The sequence below is a fragment of the Morone saxatilis genome, unplaced genomic scaffold (genome assembly GCF_004916995.1).
Source record: "Morone saxatilis isolate NCDOM2014 unplaced genomic scaffold, NCSU_SB_2.0 Contig2, whole genome shotgun sequence".
NCBI lineage: Eukaryota > Metazoa > Chordata > Actinopteri > Moronidae > Morone > Morone saxatilis.
This window is the reverse complement of record NW_023339762.1, coordinates 24269257-24288640: the sequence shown is the minus strand read 5'-3', so window position 1 is coordinate 24288640 and position 19384 is coordinate 24269257. Positions and strand designations below refer to the sequence as shown.

The 19384-nt window shown below is 40.5% G+C and overlaps 1 protein-coding gene across 1 annotated transcript in view; it reads left to right on the top strand.

Annotated features, from left to right (window-relative positions):
• tmtc2b (transmembrane O-mannosyltransferase targeting cadherins 2b) overlaps positions 1-19384 on the top strand; it is a 92956-nt gene that overhangs the window by 64108 nt on the left and 9464 nt on the right. The window contains exons 4-10 of the mRNA XM_035665849.1: positions 318-432; positions 985-1070; positions 2861-3045; positions 4521-4599; positions 7290-7411; positions 13793-13874; positions 15618-15732. Coding sequence (XP_035521742.1) covers positions 318-432; positions 985-1070; positions 2861-3045; positions 4521-4599; positions 7290-7411; positions 13793-13874; positions 15618-15732 — 784 coding nt within the window. The remainder of the gene's footprint in view (positions 1-317; positions 433-984; positions 1071-2860; positions 3046-4520; positions 4600-7289; positions 7412-13792; positions 13875-15617; positions 15733-19384) is intronic.

Here is a 19384-nt window from a genome sequence, read left to right as displayed (position 1 = left end):
TTTTCATTCACACTGTCACAGGAATGACTGGTGGTTTTGGCACCAACCTCCCCTGGCGTCTCAGCTCTCTTTATCCATGTCTTGGTATACCAGCTGCAATAGAACAATATTCTCTTCAGAGGTTAAAAAACACTGAACCCACGTCAGTAAGTGGCTGTGAATAACAAAAGAAAATCATTACTCACCACTGAAATGTCCTCTCCTGCTGCTTTAATCTCAGAGCCTTTTATGATTCTGAAAAAGCTGTATTAAAGAAGGTTGCCACAGATTTTCTCTTATATCCTGTTCGATTAACCTTTTCCTTTGTAACCTACCAGCATGGGGCAACCTTGGAAATGTCCTGAAGAGCCAGGGCAAGATGGAGGAGGCTGAACAGGCGTACAGGAATGCCCTCTATTACCGCAGCAACATGGCTGACATGCTGTATAACCTGTGAGTTTGTGTTTTGTAATTTTTTGTGTTGTAATTGATATTTTCTTATTCTTTTTGTTATCAACTTTTTATATATTTTCTTATTCTTAATGCTCGAATTAATTTGCCTTTGATTTCGCTTAGTATTTGTTAATGTCAAAGTGTGGCTGTAAGGCTTTTTTACTTGATTTTAGTGTCTCATTGCTGTTTCAATGAGGAGTGTGTGCAAACAAATGGATGAGTTCTCCTTTTACATGCATGTGTCTATTGATCAGAGCTGTTCTCTCAGAGGAAGGGCCGTGTAGTCTTGTATTCTCTAAAGTGCTATCTGTCTGACAGGGTTATAAATTATGCTGTTTGAGCCTGAGGGGGGGAGACAAAAAACATCCAAAGCCAAAACTCAGTATGCTCAAATGTCTGTGGTTTGCTAAGATCTAAATCTTCATCTTTAGTTTAATCAGCTGCTTGTGTTCTTGTCTAATCCTAACAGAGGCTTTTGCTTTAAACATCTCCTCTTTTGAGTTTTTTTAAGCTCTGAAGTGACTGTACAATCTTTCCTTTTGTCTGGTCCAGGGGTTTGCTGCTACAGGAGAGCAACAAGTTCTCAGAGGCACTCCACTACTATAAGCTGGCCATTGGGAGCCGGCCAACTCTGGCTTGTAAGTACAGCTCTTCTTTTTTATTGACAATCTCCAGCTCTTGTGGTTGTGGCTGTGCTGTGTCCAGGCAACAGTGAGCACAGGCTGTGGTTATGTGAAGGAAGAGGAATAGGTGGCAAAGGGCAGTGGGTATACAACTGGATTCAACATTCAACACAGCTGTCTGACTGGTTTTCAAAGCCAAGTCATGTCAACAGATCAAGCAACTGCATGATGTAATTTATCACAAATTCAGGGCATGACACTCATTTTATTTCATCACTCCTATGTTCAAATACTATTTCTTTCTCTCAGTTTAGTGTGTCTCTTCCTCCTCATTGCTCATCACTCTTCTTGTCCTTCCACTGAGAATTCACCACAATCTTCCTGATGAGCACAAATGGCTCACAATCTTACCTGATCATGCACTAAATTAGCTCCCCATTGTTCTAGGCATCAGTCAATGACAGATAAACAGAGAATCTTAAACGTCTCTTCCTTTCTACCCCCGGATTAATTAAAGACCTAATCAAGATCCCGGTTAGACTAGAAAATTTCCATTCAGCGTGCAATTATTCAATCTGTTATAGCTGATAACAAGGTTAATTAATTACCTTAAGCGGCAGACATGTTGAAGGAAGAATTAGAATGTGACAGTTCAAGCTTTTTTCAAGGTTACACCATTACTCACTGCCTAATTAGGAGCTAACTAGTGCAAACTGTAGCATTGTTTTATTTATATGCAGGACTATTCTGCTCTGTGTTAAAATGCTATTGGTTTCTGTCACAGCCATCAGTTTAGAAGGCTGATGAAATTGGAAAAAAAACCTGCTTTTGTCTGTCTGTGGTTTGTCTTATCTGTTCCACTTTCAGTTTAGATCCATGCGATGGAGAAAAGTCTACATATTGACCCAAGAATGCAATACCATAGGACTGATAAGGCTGTGCGGTGTAAGGATGTGGAATAAAATAATGTGAGCTTTTGAGATAACTAACTCCAAAGGCAGAAGAGGAAGAAGATAATTGGTTTGTTGTAAGAAAAGGCTTTGTGATTCACAGCCACGCCCCTTTTACTTGATTATATGTCAACACCTTGTAGAAGAGCCTTCCAGATTGATCTGCCGTGTCAAGTTAATTTATTCCAACAGCCAGACTTGATAGGGAGTTGTTTGGAGAGGCAGGTCCATGGAGACTAATTACTCTCTGGCTGCATGTGGATCATTAGATGTTGTCTTTGACCGCTCGTGGAAAAGTTTAGCAGGGGTCCAAAGTATCCCAAAGGCAGCATACAAAGGTCAAAGGTACAATAAAGCATGAATACGATATGTGGTTTACAGTGGTTTACTGTTTCACCTCAAAGATACTTTAAATGGCCAATACTCATCTTTACAGCAACATTGATCTCTGTGGCTTCAGGTCAGGGAGAGACACTTGTAAAGGAATTAACTATTTTGGGAAAATGGTTATCCACATAGAGTTAGCAGAAAAGACTCTTTTCTTTGAGGGAGCTGTTAAAGAATCCAAGCAGCAACAATGATTCCCTAAATAAACACATACAGGAAGATAAAATCTTAGTTAAATAAAGAAAACTGAAAAAGAAGGAGGTTTGGATGGTGGAGGAAGCTGCAGTCATAAACGGTGTTGGCATGAACGCACTGTATGAGCAGAATATTGTTGAGAAGAGTCAAGTTGTAGTGGCCGCACTGTACACCTGCCAGATTCTTAAGCATGAAGGAAACAGCTGTTACCAATCAGCCAGTGCGTGCCCAATGTAGGTGCTCTGCCTGATCTCTGTTTTGTTTTCCCATCAGCGGCCTACTTGAACACAGGCATCATCCTGATGAATCAGGGTCGCCTAGATGAGTCCAAGCGCACCTTCCTGACCTGTGCTGATATCCCAGATGAAAACCTGAAGGACCCCCACGCCCACAAGAGCTCAGTCACCAGCTGCTTGTACAACCTGGGCAAACTGCTCCATGAACAAGGACATCAGGAGGTAACGACCTGTAACTGTGGAAACGTATTTCACATTCGGATTTTTAAAATCCTTAGAGATACATGTATGTATTTCAGCACCTGGAGCAGTAAATTCTCATAACTCCATGGTACTGTTGATGGGACTTGATTTAAGTTCATTGCCTCATTGTTGTAGAGCTAGAATAACTCATGTATTTATTATTTATTTAAAGCTGATAAATGTGAAAGCCAATATATTATTTGTCAATAATATTACCCATAGAACACTTGCCACAATAGAGAATAACAAATCCATAAAATGCACCACATAGAGATCAAAATACTGTGGTTTTTATCTTTATAATATATTTTGCCCATCAAAATATGAAATGTAAAATACCTTGACTGCATTTCCTGTAGTTCAAATGCATCTACAATACTGTAAGTGGCCACGTTATCAGGTACACCTGTACAGTCTAATGCTGTCCAATGCGACTGTTCTGCCATATGTCCTAGTTAGTGATGGTGTTGCAATGAACTGCATTGTATTTAAAGGTGTTTCTAATATTCATCCCTCCTCATGTAGGAAGAAGTAGTCCAGTACAACACTTCTAACTATGACCTCAATAACAAACACAGAGTTGAATTTACACTTTTCTAACAATTGCCACTGAGTGTATTTTGGCTTGTATGTATGTATTTTGCAACATATCTGAAAACTGTCTTACAAACAGCCCCATTGCTAACATGAGAGTTCACAGAGTGCTACTTTACATACAGTTCATGCTGGAAAATGTAAAGCCATAGTGAATTGAGATAAAATGCAGGCAGTCGCCTAAGGAGCCTTCGGGGGACACTGAGAAAATGCGCAGTTTTACATGGACATGTTTCAAAATTGCCTGTGTCATAGGGGACGCAGTGTTTTTTGCAGATAATCTTCAGGCTGTTTCTAACAAATTTGCTCTCTTTCATGCCCCTGAAGACCTACATTGCTGGCTAAAGTAACTCGTTTTCCAATGCTGCACATTTATATTGTACACAAGCACTGATGCTGCTGATTCAATCAGGAATGAAGCAGTGGTACTGCAGATTCAATAAAGGCTTTTATAAATTGTTGGCATGCCGAAGAAAGAGAGCAGTCCCACTTCCTCCGACCTCTAACCACAACATTTCCTTTAGCAATAATGTAGTTTCAGCTCCTTCTACCATTTAAACTCTGAGGGACTCTGAGGTGAATCGCTGTACCTCAACTCTATACATACCAGAGTCAATATGTGACACTGCTCTAGTCGTCCTAACAGCCGTGACACTGAGGATAGACCCTTTCTGGATAGACTCTGTATAAACCAGCCTCCCAAGCGACCCCCAATTCCACGCTGTGTATTCACAATGTCAGGGCCCCGGCTGCAGGGGAGGAATGACTAGTTACTCCACCGCCAGTTTCTCTGGCGGGGTCTCTCCGCTCTCTTATGCAAACATCCCCCACCTTCTTTTTTTTATTTGTTTCATTCACAGGAGGCCCTCACAGTGTTTAAAGAAGCAATACAGAAAATGCCAAGACAATTTGCACCACAGAGCCTCTACAACATGATGGGTAAGAGCTGCTTTTGTACCTAAATACCTAAAGCATAAAATCTGTTGTTTTTAGGCACAGGAAAAATAACAGACAGCGGAACTGAGAGTTAAGGGTGATTTCTGGAGTATTTTGGAGCAATTGGGTGCTATACATCATGATTTTTTGTTTTACTTTGTTGTTCTGGGTCTCTTAAAACAAACAACTTTTGTGTTTCTTCTGGACCAGCAGCGTCCAAACTGTGTGAGTTGAGGTTGGAACTAAATCAATAGAATGATTGCTGTTTGTGATTGTAGATTTCCGTTAATGATTAAATATTTTCATGTGTAGAAAAGAGGAGGTCAAACATCTGTCATATCGCTTGTGCTGTGAGAATTCAGAAGCTGTTAACCACGGGTTTAGATTTCCAGTTGTGAATCCTAAACCTGGGGCTTACTGTAAGCCCTTGCTTAATAAATATGAAGATAAAAAGTAGGTTAAGCTTACTCTAGCCTTTTGTAGCCTAGAGTTTAGATTAAAACAGGGCTTAGATGCAGTGCAAAAACTTTTAAGGAGTGTTATAATAAAGTAGATTGTCAACATCAAGCAAACAACCATTTTATATCAATTTATATCTTGGAACTCCTTGTTTGAAACAGTGTTTTGACCAGACAGTAGTAAGGTTTGGAATATCATGTTAAGAGTTGATTTGCATGTTACTGCAAGAACAAGCCAGTGTGTTTGATTACAGCTGTAGAACAGCTGCTTTCAGGCTCATTATAGCTGCTTTCTCTTTGCTTTTTGTTCTCCCTCCTGCTTTCTTTCTGTCTCATACACATGCAGCAATTTACACACACACACACTTCAAGCCTGGGACGTGTGTAATCCAGACTTGGTAGTGCCACAGGTTCACTTATGTGTTGGCAAAATGCAATTTGACAGACCAGCTGAGATTATGTCAAAATGTTGATGAAAGCTCCAGTAACCGTTAAGGAGACGCGCTGCGTCTGTAATGGAGGCAGTGAGCCAGAGATCCGTGATTTCTGCAGCTTAGCGTTGTTTCCTTGCTGAACTGATTTGCACATTTGGCACACCTGCTCATATGTATTTCCAGTTTCAGTCACTGTGCAGCTCTCATGCTGTTTGTCAGACGCCAGAGAGCAGGAGCTTTCATCAGAGGGAGACCTGGGTGGTAATCTGCACCCTGCTGGTCCAGCTCCAGCACTCTCCAGTGGGCCGAGGAATGTTCCACTCCGTGGAGCTGGTTTTCCATGTCACTTCTAATTGCACGTCGATGTTTGTGCTAATCTTATACAGAGGTCTGCTGCCAGGAGAGCCAGACCAAGTGTTTTGGCTGCTTTTAAACCCGTCAACAAATGACAGGGTTATGTCAAAGCAGACATGTACATAATTTTTTTTTAAATAGTTCAGTGCCTTGGGTTGGTGGTAAATCTCTGAAATCCAGAGAATCATGTCTATTAAACATATTGATGATTTATTTAACTAATGTTATTCACCATTCTTTTTTTTTTTTTTTAAAACATGCTGTGCTCTTGCACTTGTCAAATAGTATTAGTCTCTGTTTGGAATGAAAAATAGACAAGCTGGCCATGGGACTGTCATATTTGCAATATTCTTCAATCCAGTCTTTTGCTCTGTTTGATGTGAGCTGTTGACAAGGGCATTTTTGATTATATAGCTACAATATCATAGATATCCAACACTTAAATCTGAATAAAAGGCTGTACTGATGGATTTCAGCTTGAAAATATATGCTCATGTATTACTTTACATCTCGGGGGAAAGGTCTTAGTCTAGAGCTGAATTTTTTTCCACAACAAAAGGAAGTTACACCCTAAATTTGATGTCTTTTACATGTTTCTGTCTTAAAAGGTATCATTACATAGCATTATCGCTCACAGTAAAAGGAGAAAGTGTGTTTTCAAATCATTAAAAAGGCCCACGTGTTGTGATTACGCATGTGACACCTGTTGCTTATCACATTTTCCGATGAAGGAAGTGATTAGTCCTAATCCCCACGGATTTAAAGTTTTGGTCCTCTCCAGCCTAAACAAATTGTCTGCTCATTTGAAATATAAACCAAGTTACAAAGTTCTAGTGGAATTTTAACAACTGGGATACATTCAGTCTCTTCCCCTAATGTTGATTTTAACTGTGTTGTGTCCAATTACCATCCGATGTTGTCAAATTCTTGCAATAATACAAGTGTTATTGGATGGCTATGAAAAAGGGGTTATTGTTTTTTCAGGTGTTCGCAGGCGGAGGGTCAGATCTGGTGGTGGGGGAGGTATCAGATCTGTCTGACAGATCAGGGAGAGTGCGGGAGTGTATAATAGACTCAGTAATATTCTCCTGTAGTTTTTTAAGCCTCACTCTTAAATCAGCTTATTTCAGTTTTTAAGAAATAAAAATAACTACAATTATTTAAATAATTACTTACTGGGTATCAGGTCTGCTGTGAAAGACATGGAAAGTAGGTTTAATTGTTTGTCGTTAATTGTTTCTGCAGAATGAACATCTGCATTCTCTTAGTTCAGTGCCAGACAAGGAAAAATATCAAACATGGGGTTTGAGGCCGGAATTTCGTGCCCCACTGGACTGAGGTTTGGTGTCACTGTCATGGAAACCCGCAGTCGAACAATGGGAAGATGTGTGATGTCTTAACCTCTGACAACTTGACCCCTGACTCGACCCGCATTTTGCTCCCACAGGAGAGGCCTACATAAGACTGAACAAGCTGACTGAAGCTGAACACTGGTACAGAGAGTCCCTGCGAGCCAAGCCAGACCACATTCCTGCACACCTCACTTATGGCAAACTCCTGGCTATGACAGTAAGACTTCATTTTTTGTGTCTTCTACGTTTTAAGGCGAAGAAATTCTTTCTTTTACAAATATAACTTAATATTTGTAAGAAACAAAACTAAGTGTCTTAAGTTAGATTTATACTTGTGCTAAGGGGCTATGCCATACCGGTTGCTACATGTGTAGGTTTCAAGATTACGCAACAGGCTGCGATATAGTTGACGTGCATCTTCTAAAAAATTAAGCTACATATTGGGGCTACGGACTCCACGGAGATAGGCCTTCCACGTGGGGCCTGGAAGAACTGTTACTAGCTGCTTGTGTTTTCACCTACAGGTTTCAGGTGCAGGTGGAGAAAAAAGTCAAAGAAAGACTCTCAGTAGTCGTCTCCTTTTCAGTAACAAACATCCTACAAAGCAGTTGCACTGCAGACCTTCTGCTCACCTCGATCTTCGCTCTAATGAACAGTGATTAAACTGTGTTTGTCTTCTATTCAGTAAATAATGTGTTTACGCTCTGTATCACAAAGTAAATGAAACAATGTAAACACAGTTACTGTAGGGCATACATCTAAAACCTGTTATTGTTTAATCATGTACAATACAGTGCATGTGTCTACTATTGCAGTGTTATCCACATCAACTCAACGCTATAATATAAATCAAAACCTACTCCTGTTAATCCTTTGAGTTGACTATAAATTCAGCTCCACTCTCTAGTGGATGTGTATTAATGTTAATCAATCAAGTCCCATTCACAGACAACTGTATCAAACCGGTGAATTTCTGGTCTGAAGTCTGCCTTGCTGACTTCTACATGTCTGATCTCACATTCTTGCTTGTCTGAACCAGTTCTCATTCTCTACATGTCTCTACAGTTTCTTGCACTTTCTTTTTTATTGCACTCTCTTTCATCTCTGCTGGCTTTTCATCAGTTCTCTCCAGCTCTTTACTGATGGCCGTAATGTTGTCCTGAAGTCTCTACAGTTAATCAATAGTGTGTGGGTGAGAGAAAGGGAAAAGATTGGAAGAGAGTGAGCAATGAGAGAAGGTGGTCACGTAGTGTTTCTCAAGACGCTCCTGTCTGTCATGGGAATAGCAATTCTTGATTAAAAATCTTGTCCTTGCTGCCCTGTTTTTGCTCTGTGTAACTTGTTGCTAGGTCTTAAAAGAAGCTGTATTTGCAGCTTTGAATCACAAGTGAAATAAATATAAGGCATTTATCTTTCTCTGCAAAATAGAGAATTGAAATCTCTGAACAAAATCTGTTACATTTGCCCAGCATTTTCCAAGACGGCAGAGATAATATCCTCACAGGGTCACACAGCTGACCTGTTTCTCAATAACAAAAGAGAATGCTGTCTATGTGGAGAGGGGGCAGGGGCAGAAGCAGTTTCTAGAGTCCCTGAGTTTACGAGGAGGTGGTCATGAGGTTGGGTCATACAGCCATCCGTTACAGATCGCAGCGAGATAGGCATATTTTAAGTAGAGCTGACCAAGAGGAGCAGTTAGAGCTGAAAATGATTGCCAGAAGAGAAATAAACAAGTTAGAAGAAGAATTACTCAGAATGTCAAAAGAAGGGTGGGAGCCTTCAGCTGACACCCCTCTCTCCCGCAGTCTGGGCCCTAATGAAAGGAAGTAAATGTGTTCAAAAGCCTGGAGCGGTGAGATCTGGATTTCCACAGAAAAGCTAGAGTCTTCCCAGCCCTGTCCCTTTTCATTTCCTTCATGGAGTCTTTTTCAAGTCCTTTTCATTTATAGTCTTTCTAAAATTATAAGTTTGTATGTTTTACAACTGATACATGTGGAAAAATTTTACTTAAAAATAAAATATCATTTTTTGTTAGTTTTTATATCACCACTTTACCTTAGGACCTTAAAGGAATAGTTTCACTTTCTTGCAGAGTTAGATGAAATGATTAATACCTCTCTCATATCAGTACGTCAATATGGAGCCACCACCAACAGATGCTTAGTACTTGGAAACAGCTAGCTAGCCCAAATTACTAGTTTGTAATTACTGTATCTGGGTTATTTAAACTGTACAAAAACTGAAGTGTCATGTTGTGACATATTGCGGTTTTAGTGAGTTTCAGAGTTGCTGGAAGACAGATTTTGTTACCTTTGGACAGAGCCAGGCTAGCTGTTTCCTCCTCTTCCCAGTCTTTGTGAAAAGCCATGCTAATATGTTGCTAATGGTAGCTTCATATTTACCATAGAGATATGATATCAATCTCATCGAATTCTCTGTAATAAAAAGTGAAATGTTCCTTTAATCTGAACATTGTGTTAATGCATCCTCTGTGAAGAAGTCTTACAGTTGTAGATCATTGTATGTCTAAATTAAATTGAGCTCCAGCATCATTCTAGATTGATTTCTCAATCTGTAGTCAGACAGATGGTCAGCTTAAAGAATAGTTTAACTGACACCATGGATAAAAGTTGTTTGTTAAGCTGACATGAATTCCTCTCCGTACAAAAGCCACTGGACATCAAAAAGGATCTGAATCCAAATTCTGTCAGCGAGGACAATCTAACACAATTCTTTAGAGGAGAGTGTTAAGACGTGGTCAAGTGGACTCAGGGAAGAATTCAGTGGGCCGTGAAGAAAAACTCATTTTATTTAAGAAAGTGTTATTGATTTTGGAGGAAAGTAGAGCTCGAACCTACAGGGATGAATCTCTGTAGATCTGTGACTATGATGGATGGTAGAGCGATTTTGAACCCCCTTGATCCTGTGAATGCAAACAATGCCATCAGAGAAGGGAACTTAGTTGTTTGGACAAGCTTGGTCCCTCTTTATCCATGAGAAAAAGTTAGAAAGATTTCAGATTTGAATTTGAGTTAGGGTGCCATTTTACCATTGTGGCTATGGTCTCTGTGCCTGATGACAACAGTATTTAAGGATGATCAAAACCAGTGCAGGAAGTTGACCTGCCCACCAGCCCCCGCCTCTTTCATCCCCTGCCTCGGCACTCCCTGTAGCACCAGTGTGAGTGATGAAGAAGCTTCAGATACTGTCAGGAGTTTTGAGGTTCAGATCCCTACGGGAGAGGTGGAGAGGCTGCGAGATAAGGCTTGACAGCAGGGTCAGAGCAGGGTGAGAGGAGGACGGTGGAGCATGAGCTGGTAGCTGAGGCGCAGAGAGTAAAGAGTTTCTGTGATTTGTGGATGAGGGGAGGAAAGTAAATCGGAGGAAAGTAGAGTTAATCACAGATCAGTGTCACCTTCCCGCTGCGCTGACCCCTCCACACCTCCGCTGCCACCCCGGGGGTTCAGGATGTGTTTCGGGGCTCTACACAGAGATGGACACAGCCGCCTTGATGCTTGTTTTATTGGAATTCAGTCATCTACTTGTCATTTCCTTAGCTAATACGATGCAGGCTTCATTCATAATCACATCGGCGTCCACAGAGCCATAGCTACATCTGCAGTTTATCTGGTGTTATCAGGAGAATTAAATGTGTGAGTCACGCACCAATAAGCTCAGCATGTGTGTGACAAAAGGGAGGATATTGTATCCAGCTGACTAGAATGAGAAGTGGATATATTTTATGGTAGCATTTGGTTTGAAGGGTGGTTGGCAGTTTGTTATTGACTTCCTGTATCAGTTCTCCTGAAGCTAGTGGCCTCAAGGTGTTCAATTCAACAAAGAAGGAGCGTTGTCATGTCAGGAAATGTGGAAATGGTGTGACAGCAAGCTAGCTGGCTGTGGTTTTCACTGATCCTCATCTTTGTCAGTTCGACTTCCGTTAGCACTTATGTCACATAGAGAAGCTCATATTTTTTCCACTATATAAATTCCATTTCAGGAAGAAAAATCCTGGCCTGCAAACAGACAACTAAAGATGCATTTCCATTCTGTAAGTCTGACAATTGTCTGAGGAATATTTAGTTTGTCGATCCCTTACCAGGGAACAAATCTCGTTAGTCCACATTATCAAGACTTGTCAGCATGAATGCCAAATGGCTGCCTTTATAAAGCATTTTTATCTAAAAATCGCAAATACTTTGGTTTACAACCAAATATTGGCAAAACTCCAGCCTGAGCTGTACTTTGTGTTTAGTGGCAGTTAGTAAATTAAGATGCATCATGATGCAGCATTGTCATTGTTAACAATAGCCTGCCAACATTAGCATTTAGCTCAAAGTACTTCTGTGCCTAATTACAGTTCACAGAGCTGCTAGCATGGTTGTGGACTCTTGTTTGCACACACTAGAGTTCTCCACAAGCCTAAACCTGAGACCCGAAGTTCACCCACATCTTCAAGCCCTGACGTAATTGAACCTGATGGGTACTGCCAACTTTGAGAATCAATCCAAGATCCTGAGCCTATATGCTTTCTTCGTTTTATCTTTGCATTACTGAATGTTGCTGTGGTTTGCCAGGCATGTGCAACACATTGGCTGTACTCTTTACACCTCTTCTAGGCAATGTTGCAACAACACATATGGATGCACAAGACTGGCACAGTCAGAGAGAGAAAATTCAGAAAAATTCCATTTGACAATAACCAAACCTGATTTAAAGCAAAGATTGGGTAGCACAGATTTAGCACAAACCTTTCCTGAACAAAAAAATGTTGAATAAAAAAAAACATAATAATTTCTCTCCCTGTCCTAAGCAGGGTTAGTCATACCTTAAGTGTGGGGGGGTAGTACTTATATTGAGTTGGAAGCACTGCCATGATTTTGAGTAGGCAGAGAAAAACAATAACAAGAAAATGTAGTGCTGTGTGGGTTTCATGATTATTCAGACATGCAGGTGAGCCAAATGAGTTATAATCCAGAAATCTGAAGATGAAAGAGAATGCAGTTGCCAGTTTAAGGGCATTCAACAGTGAAGTAATCTAACAAGTAGTGTAACAAATTGCCTCTCTAGGGATTAATAAGAACTGTAATAACATTTCTTTTAAGAAGAGTAGTGAGAAATGAGCAACCTGTTACTGTTTTGAGGTCCTAGCTCCTAACTGCCTGACTAGGCATGGCATCCATTAATATGCTTATACATGTCATAATCCAAATCTTCCATCCACTCACAAATGCAACTCATTTCAGAGTGTGAAAGCTTAATTCTGAGGTTTACCAAACGTAGACGTATGTTATTATAAAACCAGCTGGCCCTCAAACATACACATTCCTACATCTGTGAATACGAGTATAAAAATACACAGAGATTATGCTTTTCAGACTGGAACTGTGATCACTACTTGGACACCATCAACTCTATTAAACATATACTTAGCACAGGCATGATTTTCCGCAGCATCAAGAAAAACCCCATTCAGATATTTACATTAGAAAATTATGTATTTATTGATTCTGCAGCTCTCTGAAAATGTATATGCTTGACTTAGTATACAGTCATTATTGCGACACTATACTGATTGGTAATGTGCTGTGTTTCACACTGACTTCATACCATATATTGTTTTTTCTGGCTTATGCAATCTTTATTAAATCCTACTTCATCTTTTCTGACGCTTTGCCATTTTACCTCAAACCTTTATAGACTCCAAATTAACATTATATTATTAATAATGCAAAGGCATTACCTTTTAATGAAACACACTCTGCATTGTTAATGCTAAAACATCAACTTTTATAGATGAGTGCACATTGTTAATTGTTGATCAGATGGCATCTGGTGCCCAACTGAGAGCAGGGATGTGTCAAAGTCCCAGCTGGCACTTCTATTGGCCAGCTGCTCTGTTCTGTTTGAGCTGTGATTGGTTACGTGTCACAGTCTAAAGGACCTGAGGGAGCTCTTGTGGTCCACAGGGCTTCAGTGATGCTTTCCCTCATCATGCTTTGCTCACCCTCCCAGTATGGATTATTTAATCTCTCTAAAGGCTAGAACAACACTGCACACACAGAATAATACCTCAGTGTGTGCTCCAAGCACCTGTGCATGCATATGTGAACCTAAAGATCCTATTAAAATGTATACATATAAATGATCGAGCTCACCGTTTCTCTCTCTTTCTGTCTCTTACCTCTCCTCTCTTTTCCACCCTCCCGCTCCATTTCCATCCAATGCTCTCTGTCTTGCTTCATAGTGGTCAGGCCACACACACCGGCAATCTGTGGTTATGCTCTAGAAGTGTTATTTGCACAGATAAAAGTGTGTAATGAATGAGCCTTTGCCCTGTCTGGTCCGCCGTGCCAAGCATGACAATGTGTACTTTGACAGGACGACACATGAGCTTGAAAGAATAACACTCGTGGTCCATGTGTTTCATGTCTATTTATTAAGATTTATTGTTAAAGTAGGTCTGCGGTTTGGAGAGGGACATTAGGTATACACAAAGGTATTTTGGCCCTTGAGCTGAGTGTGGTGTTTTTATAATGAGCAGTTTTAAGAAGCAGTTGAAACAATAATGACACTGTGTTTAATCTGTCTCCCTCAGGGGCAGAAAACAGAAGCGGAGAGGTACTTCCTGAAGGCCATCCAACTCGATCCCACAAAGGGAAACTGTTACATGCATTATGGTAAGTATAGATTTAAAAAATGTTTTTGTTTAACTTTCAATTTGACATATCCTGACTTCATTCTTACATCCTCAAATCATACATTTGGCAATTTACCACATACGTGCACTTGTGTGCACAAAGGCAGGAACTTACACACCTTGGCTGGTTGTTCAGACAACAGTGTTGGCTGACCCCTTTGCCATCTCTTCCTCCACTCAGCCATGGTGTCAGTCTGCACATGGTTAGTGGAGGATCGCAGAAGAGAGGATGATTTCCTCAGATTGTTCTCTTTCATTTGATGGAAATAAGGAACGTGACAATTTCAGCGTCTCTTGTCTTACATTATTTCCATGTGACTCGACATGACTTGCATCCAATTTCTTCGATATATAATTACTGTCATAGTAAGATTGAGTTTGAATAAGCTGACAAGTTAATTGTGTCCTTCCTTCAAAATCCTTTAAAACCTTGTCTGTCTGTTTTATGACAAACTGAGGTGTCAGCTGGCTGTCATTGCACCTGCGTGTGTGTGACATTTAAAGCGATCAATACACCAGGTTAATTCAGGATTTCTGCATTTTCTTGAAGTACTATATCTCTACGGTGTCACCTCTTAAGAACTCTGTTTAAGAAAAGGTTAACTTTATTGATTCACACAAGGAAAGAGTGTCATTGCAGAGGCAAAGAACAGGATATAGATAGACATGCAATTGATAAATGATTAAAGGTGGAGTTTCCACATTATATAAACTCTCCTTTTCTATTCCTTCAACACAAACCATCCATTTGACAGTATCTTACTCTGATCAGGACTGGGTGCAAGTAGTTTACAGATGTAGTTTCCATATGTTTATTGTTTAAGCACAAATTTGGATACACAAAATGGTGTTGCTGGATAGTCATAACTGGAGTTGTTTTTTATATGTAAATGACCACACAAACCCCAAAGCTTGGGTTTCCCACTGTCTTGGAACTGGCCAAGTTCTGTGTTGACAACTAAACCCTCCAATATTCTCATAAAAGTCACAGTGTCACATGATAAATTAAAGTATCAAAGTCTGTATACACAGACCACCATTGTGAAATATTTATTGATGCAGGGACTCTCTTTCTTTTATTACTCATAGATTTGCTTCAATATATCATAAACCTTCCATGCACCCTCCTGCAGACGTGTTTGTAACCTGGAGCTATTTTACACTCAGTCATGGTCTGAAGTCTCATTTTACATCTGTCCCTCACCTCAGGCCTGTACTCACGGCTTCAGTTTCCCCCACAGTTATTAAGAAAAATATGCTTAGGTTCACACAGTGGTTTAGCATCCTGGTACAGTAGTGGGGCTAACCAAAGTCAACAGGGTATTAATTCCTCTCTAAACCTGGCCCTTACAAAGGGGTCCACCCTCGGTTCATGGCCTTGTCAAACTTCTGCAATCCCATCTCATTCGGAGGGTCCACAGACTTCCAACACAGCCACACCCGTAATAAGACACAAACCTCCTGCGAGAAACATTTTCATTTTAAAGAAACAGATCCATCAAAGTTCGCTAATCTGAACAAATGGGTCTGAGAGATGGCCAAAGAATGATAAGAGTGGTAAGTTGCACCCATATTGAGTGTTTCAGCACATTATTTCAGTGGCAGACCGTGCTGTCCCTCTACCAGGGCCAAAGGCAACACCTGCAGACTGTGTATCCCTCTGTTCCTTTGTGGGATTCCCTCAGCGTTTTACCAGCGGTGCTGTTCTCTCCTGCCCTGCCAGGTCAGTTTTTGTTGGAAGAGTCGCGGCTGCTGGAAGCGGCCGAGATGGCAGAAAAAGCTGCGCGCCTCGACAGCGGGGAGTTTGATGTGGTCTTCAGTGCAGCCCACATGCTCAGGTAAGTGTTTGATTAGAATTTGGGGTTTGTTTTTTTTTTTTTACATTTGATGATTTACATAGCCCCAGAACATGCACAAAGACACTGAATATATTTCATTCTTTGTATCTGAGATGGGTGGGCCACAGTTTTCTACGGCTGAGTAGAAAGGAGGCTGTGTATGAAAAAGGGAGGTCTACTGTCTGCATGGTTTATCCAGGGGCTTACATTACTCCTCAGCCAGTGTGATTTACTTGGCTATACTTTGTAATCCTCTTCTCTCGCTGCAGTGCCAGCTAGAGAGCTGCTGGTTTGTCTTAGCATGCTGTGCAGCTATGTATCTTCATATGCTGTCTCTCACTCTATCTCTACCTCTCTCCCACTGTGTCTCACTCTTTCTCTGTTGGCTCATAATTGAAAGTCTGCTTCCAAATCAGTGCTTGGTTCAGCTGATGAGCCTGAGCGGCAAAGCTTTAGCAGCCCACAAGCTGTTGTGTTTCTGAACGCAAGCCATGAGTGGAAATTTGTAAATACTGCCATGTGTCAACTTACAGTATGTTGCCCCACTGACTGAATAAACCTACACAATTATACAGTATGACCAAGTGTAGAGATTTTCTTCTTTAAACGCATCATGGGTTCAGACTTATAGCAATCAAGTCAGATAAACTTTTAATGTCAGCCTGTAGTTGTAACTCCAAGTTGTAGAAATCAAGAGTTTCTCATTGCAACAATATTGCCCATGTGCTGAAAAACAAAGAACTACAATGTTCTCAACAGTCAACAAAATTGTGGCGAAATGGCTGCATAGCCACCGTACAGTGGCAGTGACATCTAAACACAATCTAATGTTATACTGATACAATCTACTCAGATCATTCAAAAAGGAGTTATACACTGTTTTTATCAGGTTTTATTTATCAAACTGCTCCAAACTTGTAACGCATGAAAACACAGCATATTTAGGCCAATTAAAATATGGGATCATTTGGAATAAAGCATGAAGTCTCATTCTGCTGATAGCCTATGAATGCAGCAATAACCCCCTGCCTGTAAAACCAAATGTGCAATTTTTACACTTCACGGATTTGGTGCAGATTAAACAAATGAGATAAAACGTGTTCATTTGTGAGCTTAAAATGTGTTGGTGGGTGGATATTGTACCCTTTGGATACAGTCAGGCTAACTGTTTCCCCCTGTTTCCAGTCTTTATGCTGAGATAAGCTAACTAGATGCTGGCTGTAGCTTCATATTTAGTGTACAGTCACAAGAGTGGAATCAGTTTTCTCAGTTTCCTAAACTCTCTAACTTCCCTTTAAGACCACTAACCCATGTATTTAATCACCGGCGTTAGAGAGAAAACCCTGCTGCTGCTTTACCCGAGGGTACAGCATTGCTACACAGCTCTATGTAAGATTCTTGTGCTGCTGCTTTATGCGGAGCTATTCCCCCACCAGTCTGATCACGCAGGATCTTCACCACCAACAGCTTTCCGTATTGAGAGCCTCTTCCAGGGTCCAGACCCCTGGCAGCTAAAGAGGGCTTCAAGCAGTGCTGAGGCTGAACTTTTCTCCGCCTGCTTGGCATGGGGGCTCGCTCCTCCACAGCTCAAGTTCTTTATGTGTTTGTCTTGGACACAGACATGGAAAGGCCCTCGGTTGGTGGGGACAGAAGTGAATCTACACGGGAGAAGGGAAGAGATTAAAAGGAGAGGCAGACACTCTCAGATGTGCAAATGTCTTTTATTGCCCTCTTGGGTCCTTGGTTTTAGACCATTTTGCTTCCAAACTAATAATTTCCCAGTGCCTATTTTGAACATTTTTTATTTTTTATTTTAACTAACTCTGGTTTATAGTATGAATGTAATACAGGGCTGTTTGGGTAATGGTGAGGCCAATGGGGACGGATGTGCTTGTACTTCCCTTTAATGTGCCACATCTCAGTGAAAGCAACAAATTAGCAGACAGCATGGAAAATCAAATAGCTAAATATACACTCAAGTAGATTATGTCCTCATAGTTCACCTCATAGATTCCCATCCAAACCACAAGCCTTATATAATGATATGATACACCATATCTGAAAGATTTGTTTGTATATTACTAGCATGTTATAATGTTAAGGAATGCCTTTTTGCATATTTGGCTATTCCAGTTTCCAAGTGTAGAAATTTGTGTAAATTGATAATCATATAATGGTAAAATTGGTAGCAAGTTATGTAGGTGTACTTCACTTCCCTTTGGTGAAGATGTCTGTGTTCAGTGTAGCATTCTAAGATAATTTTACTCTAAAATGTAAAACTCTATTCGAGACAGATGGAACAGCTGTGGTTTTAGCACAAATATCTGGCAGTTGTTGAAAATGCAATTTGTTCATTCATTCATTAGTATCCAACAATGCTCTCTCAGTGATGTGATTTGTGCATGTCTGGGGTTAATAAACCATCCCCAGACAACAAGATGTCAGGGTAAAAAGATCAGTGGTTGAGTTGCTGATTTGAAATATGGTCTAGAATTTCCTCCTCCATTTTCCCATCCCTCTGCTACTCTTTATTCCTGCGCCCTTGTAGCCTAACACTGACTCTTCCTCGGGTTTAATCCCAGGCAGTGGTTTACATTCTTGGCCTCCATTGTCTTCTCTCAGAACCCGCAGTCAGGCAGCCGTAGGAGATCGCGCTGCTTCTTTGGCCATGGTGTGGGAGCTCTCCAGTTCTCCTTTGATAATGTGTTTATAAATGTGATGATGATATTATAGAATTAGATTTTGTGCTATATTTCTCATAAAGTTGTGCTTTCTAAATATTATGCTGGCAAACAAACATATGGTTGTGGTTGGACATGAAACCCACATTTATAATCTCAGGACAAATTCAGCAACTCAAGTCGGTGTCTGGACCGCCTTTGGAATGTAAAGTGCTTCTTTGGAACAGAGCTGGAAAAATTCAGTTGTGCTAAAAAAATAAACAGCAGTGGCATGTTCATCTGTATATCTTAAGTGTGTAAGTGCATAACATGTACTTGAGATCAAAATTATGATTTTTAGTCATGTTAGCATGACTCTAGAGAGGGTAATGTCAGTTGGTGAACTACTTTGGTCACAGACTGAAATATCTCAACAGCTAACTGAAAGGTTACCATGACATTTTGGTGACATTTTTTATGCTGAGGATTTATGCTACTGACGTTGGTGATCCCCCAAATCTTTTCGTCTTGTGGTTTGTAACTGATTTGTCTCAACAGTGTTGAAAATGTCTCAACAATTATTGGATGTATTACCACTAAATGTCATACAAACATTATTGCCCCCTCAGGATTAATTATCAATAATATTAGTTAAAATTGTCAAGTCAAAACTTAAATTTGTCCAATACTTGACAATGACCAAATACCTGGAAAGCAAATTTCAATCAGCATTTGCTGTACTTTGTGCTTTATGTTAATTAGCAAATGTTGATTACATTCCAATATTCTATAAGATACTATAAGATTGGGGTGCCTAGTTAGCTCAGTCGGTAGAGCTGGCAACCCATGTACGGAGTTGCTGCAGCGGTTTGAATCTGACCTGTGACCCTTTGCTGCGTGTTATCCTCTCTCTCCCCCTGTCCCGTTACTGTCAGTTCAAGGCAATAAAAGCCCCCAAGTGTCAATGCAACATGAAAATACTCACTTACCAG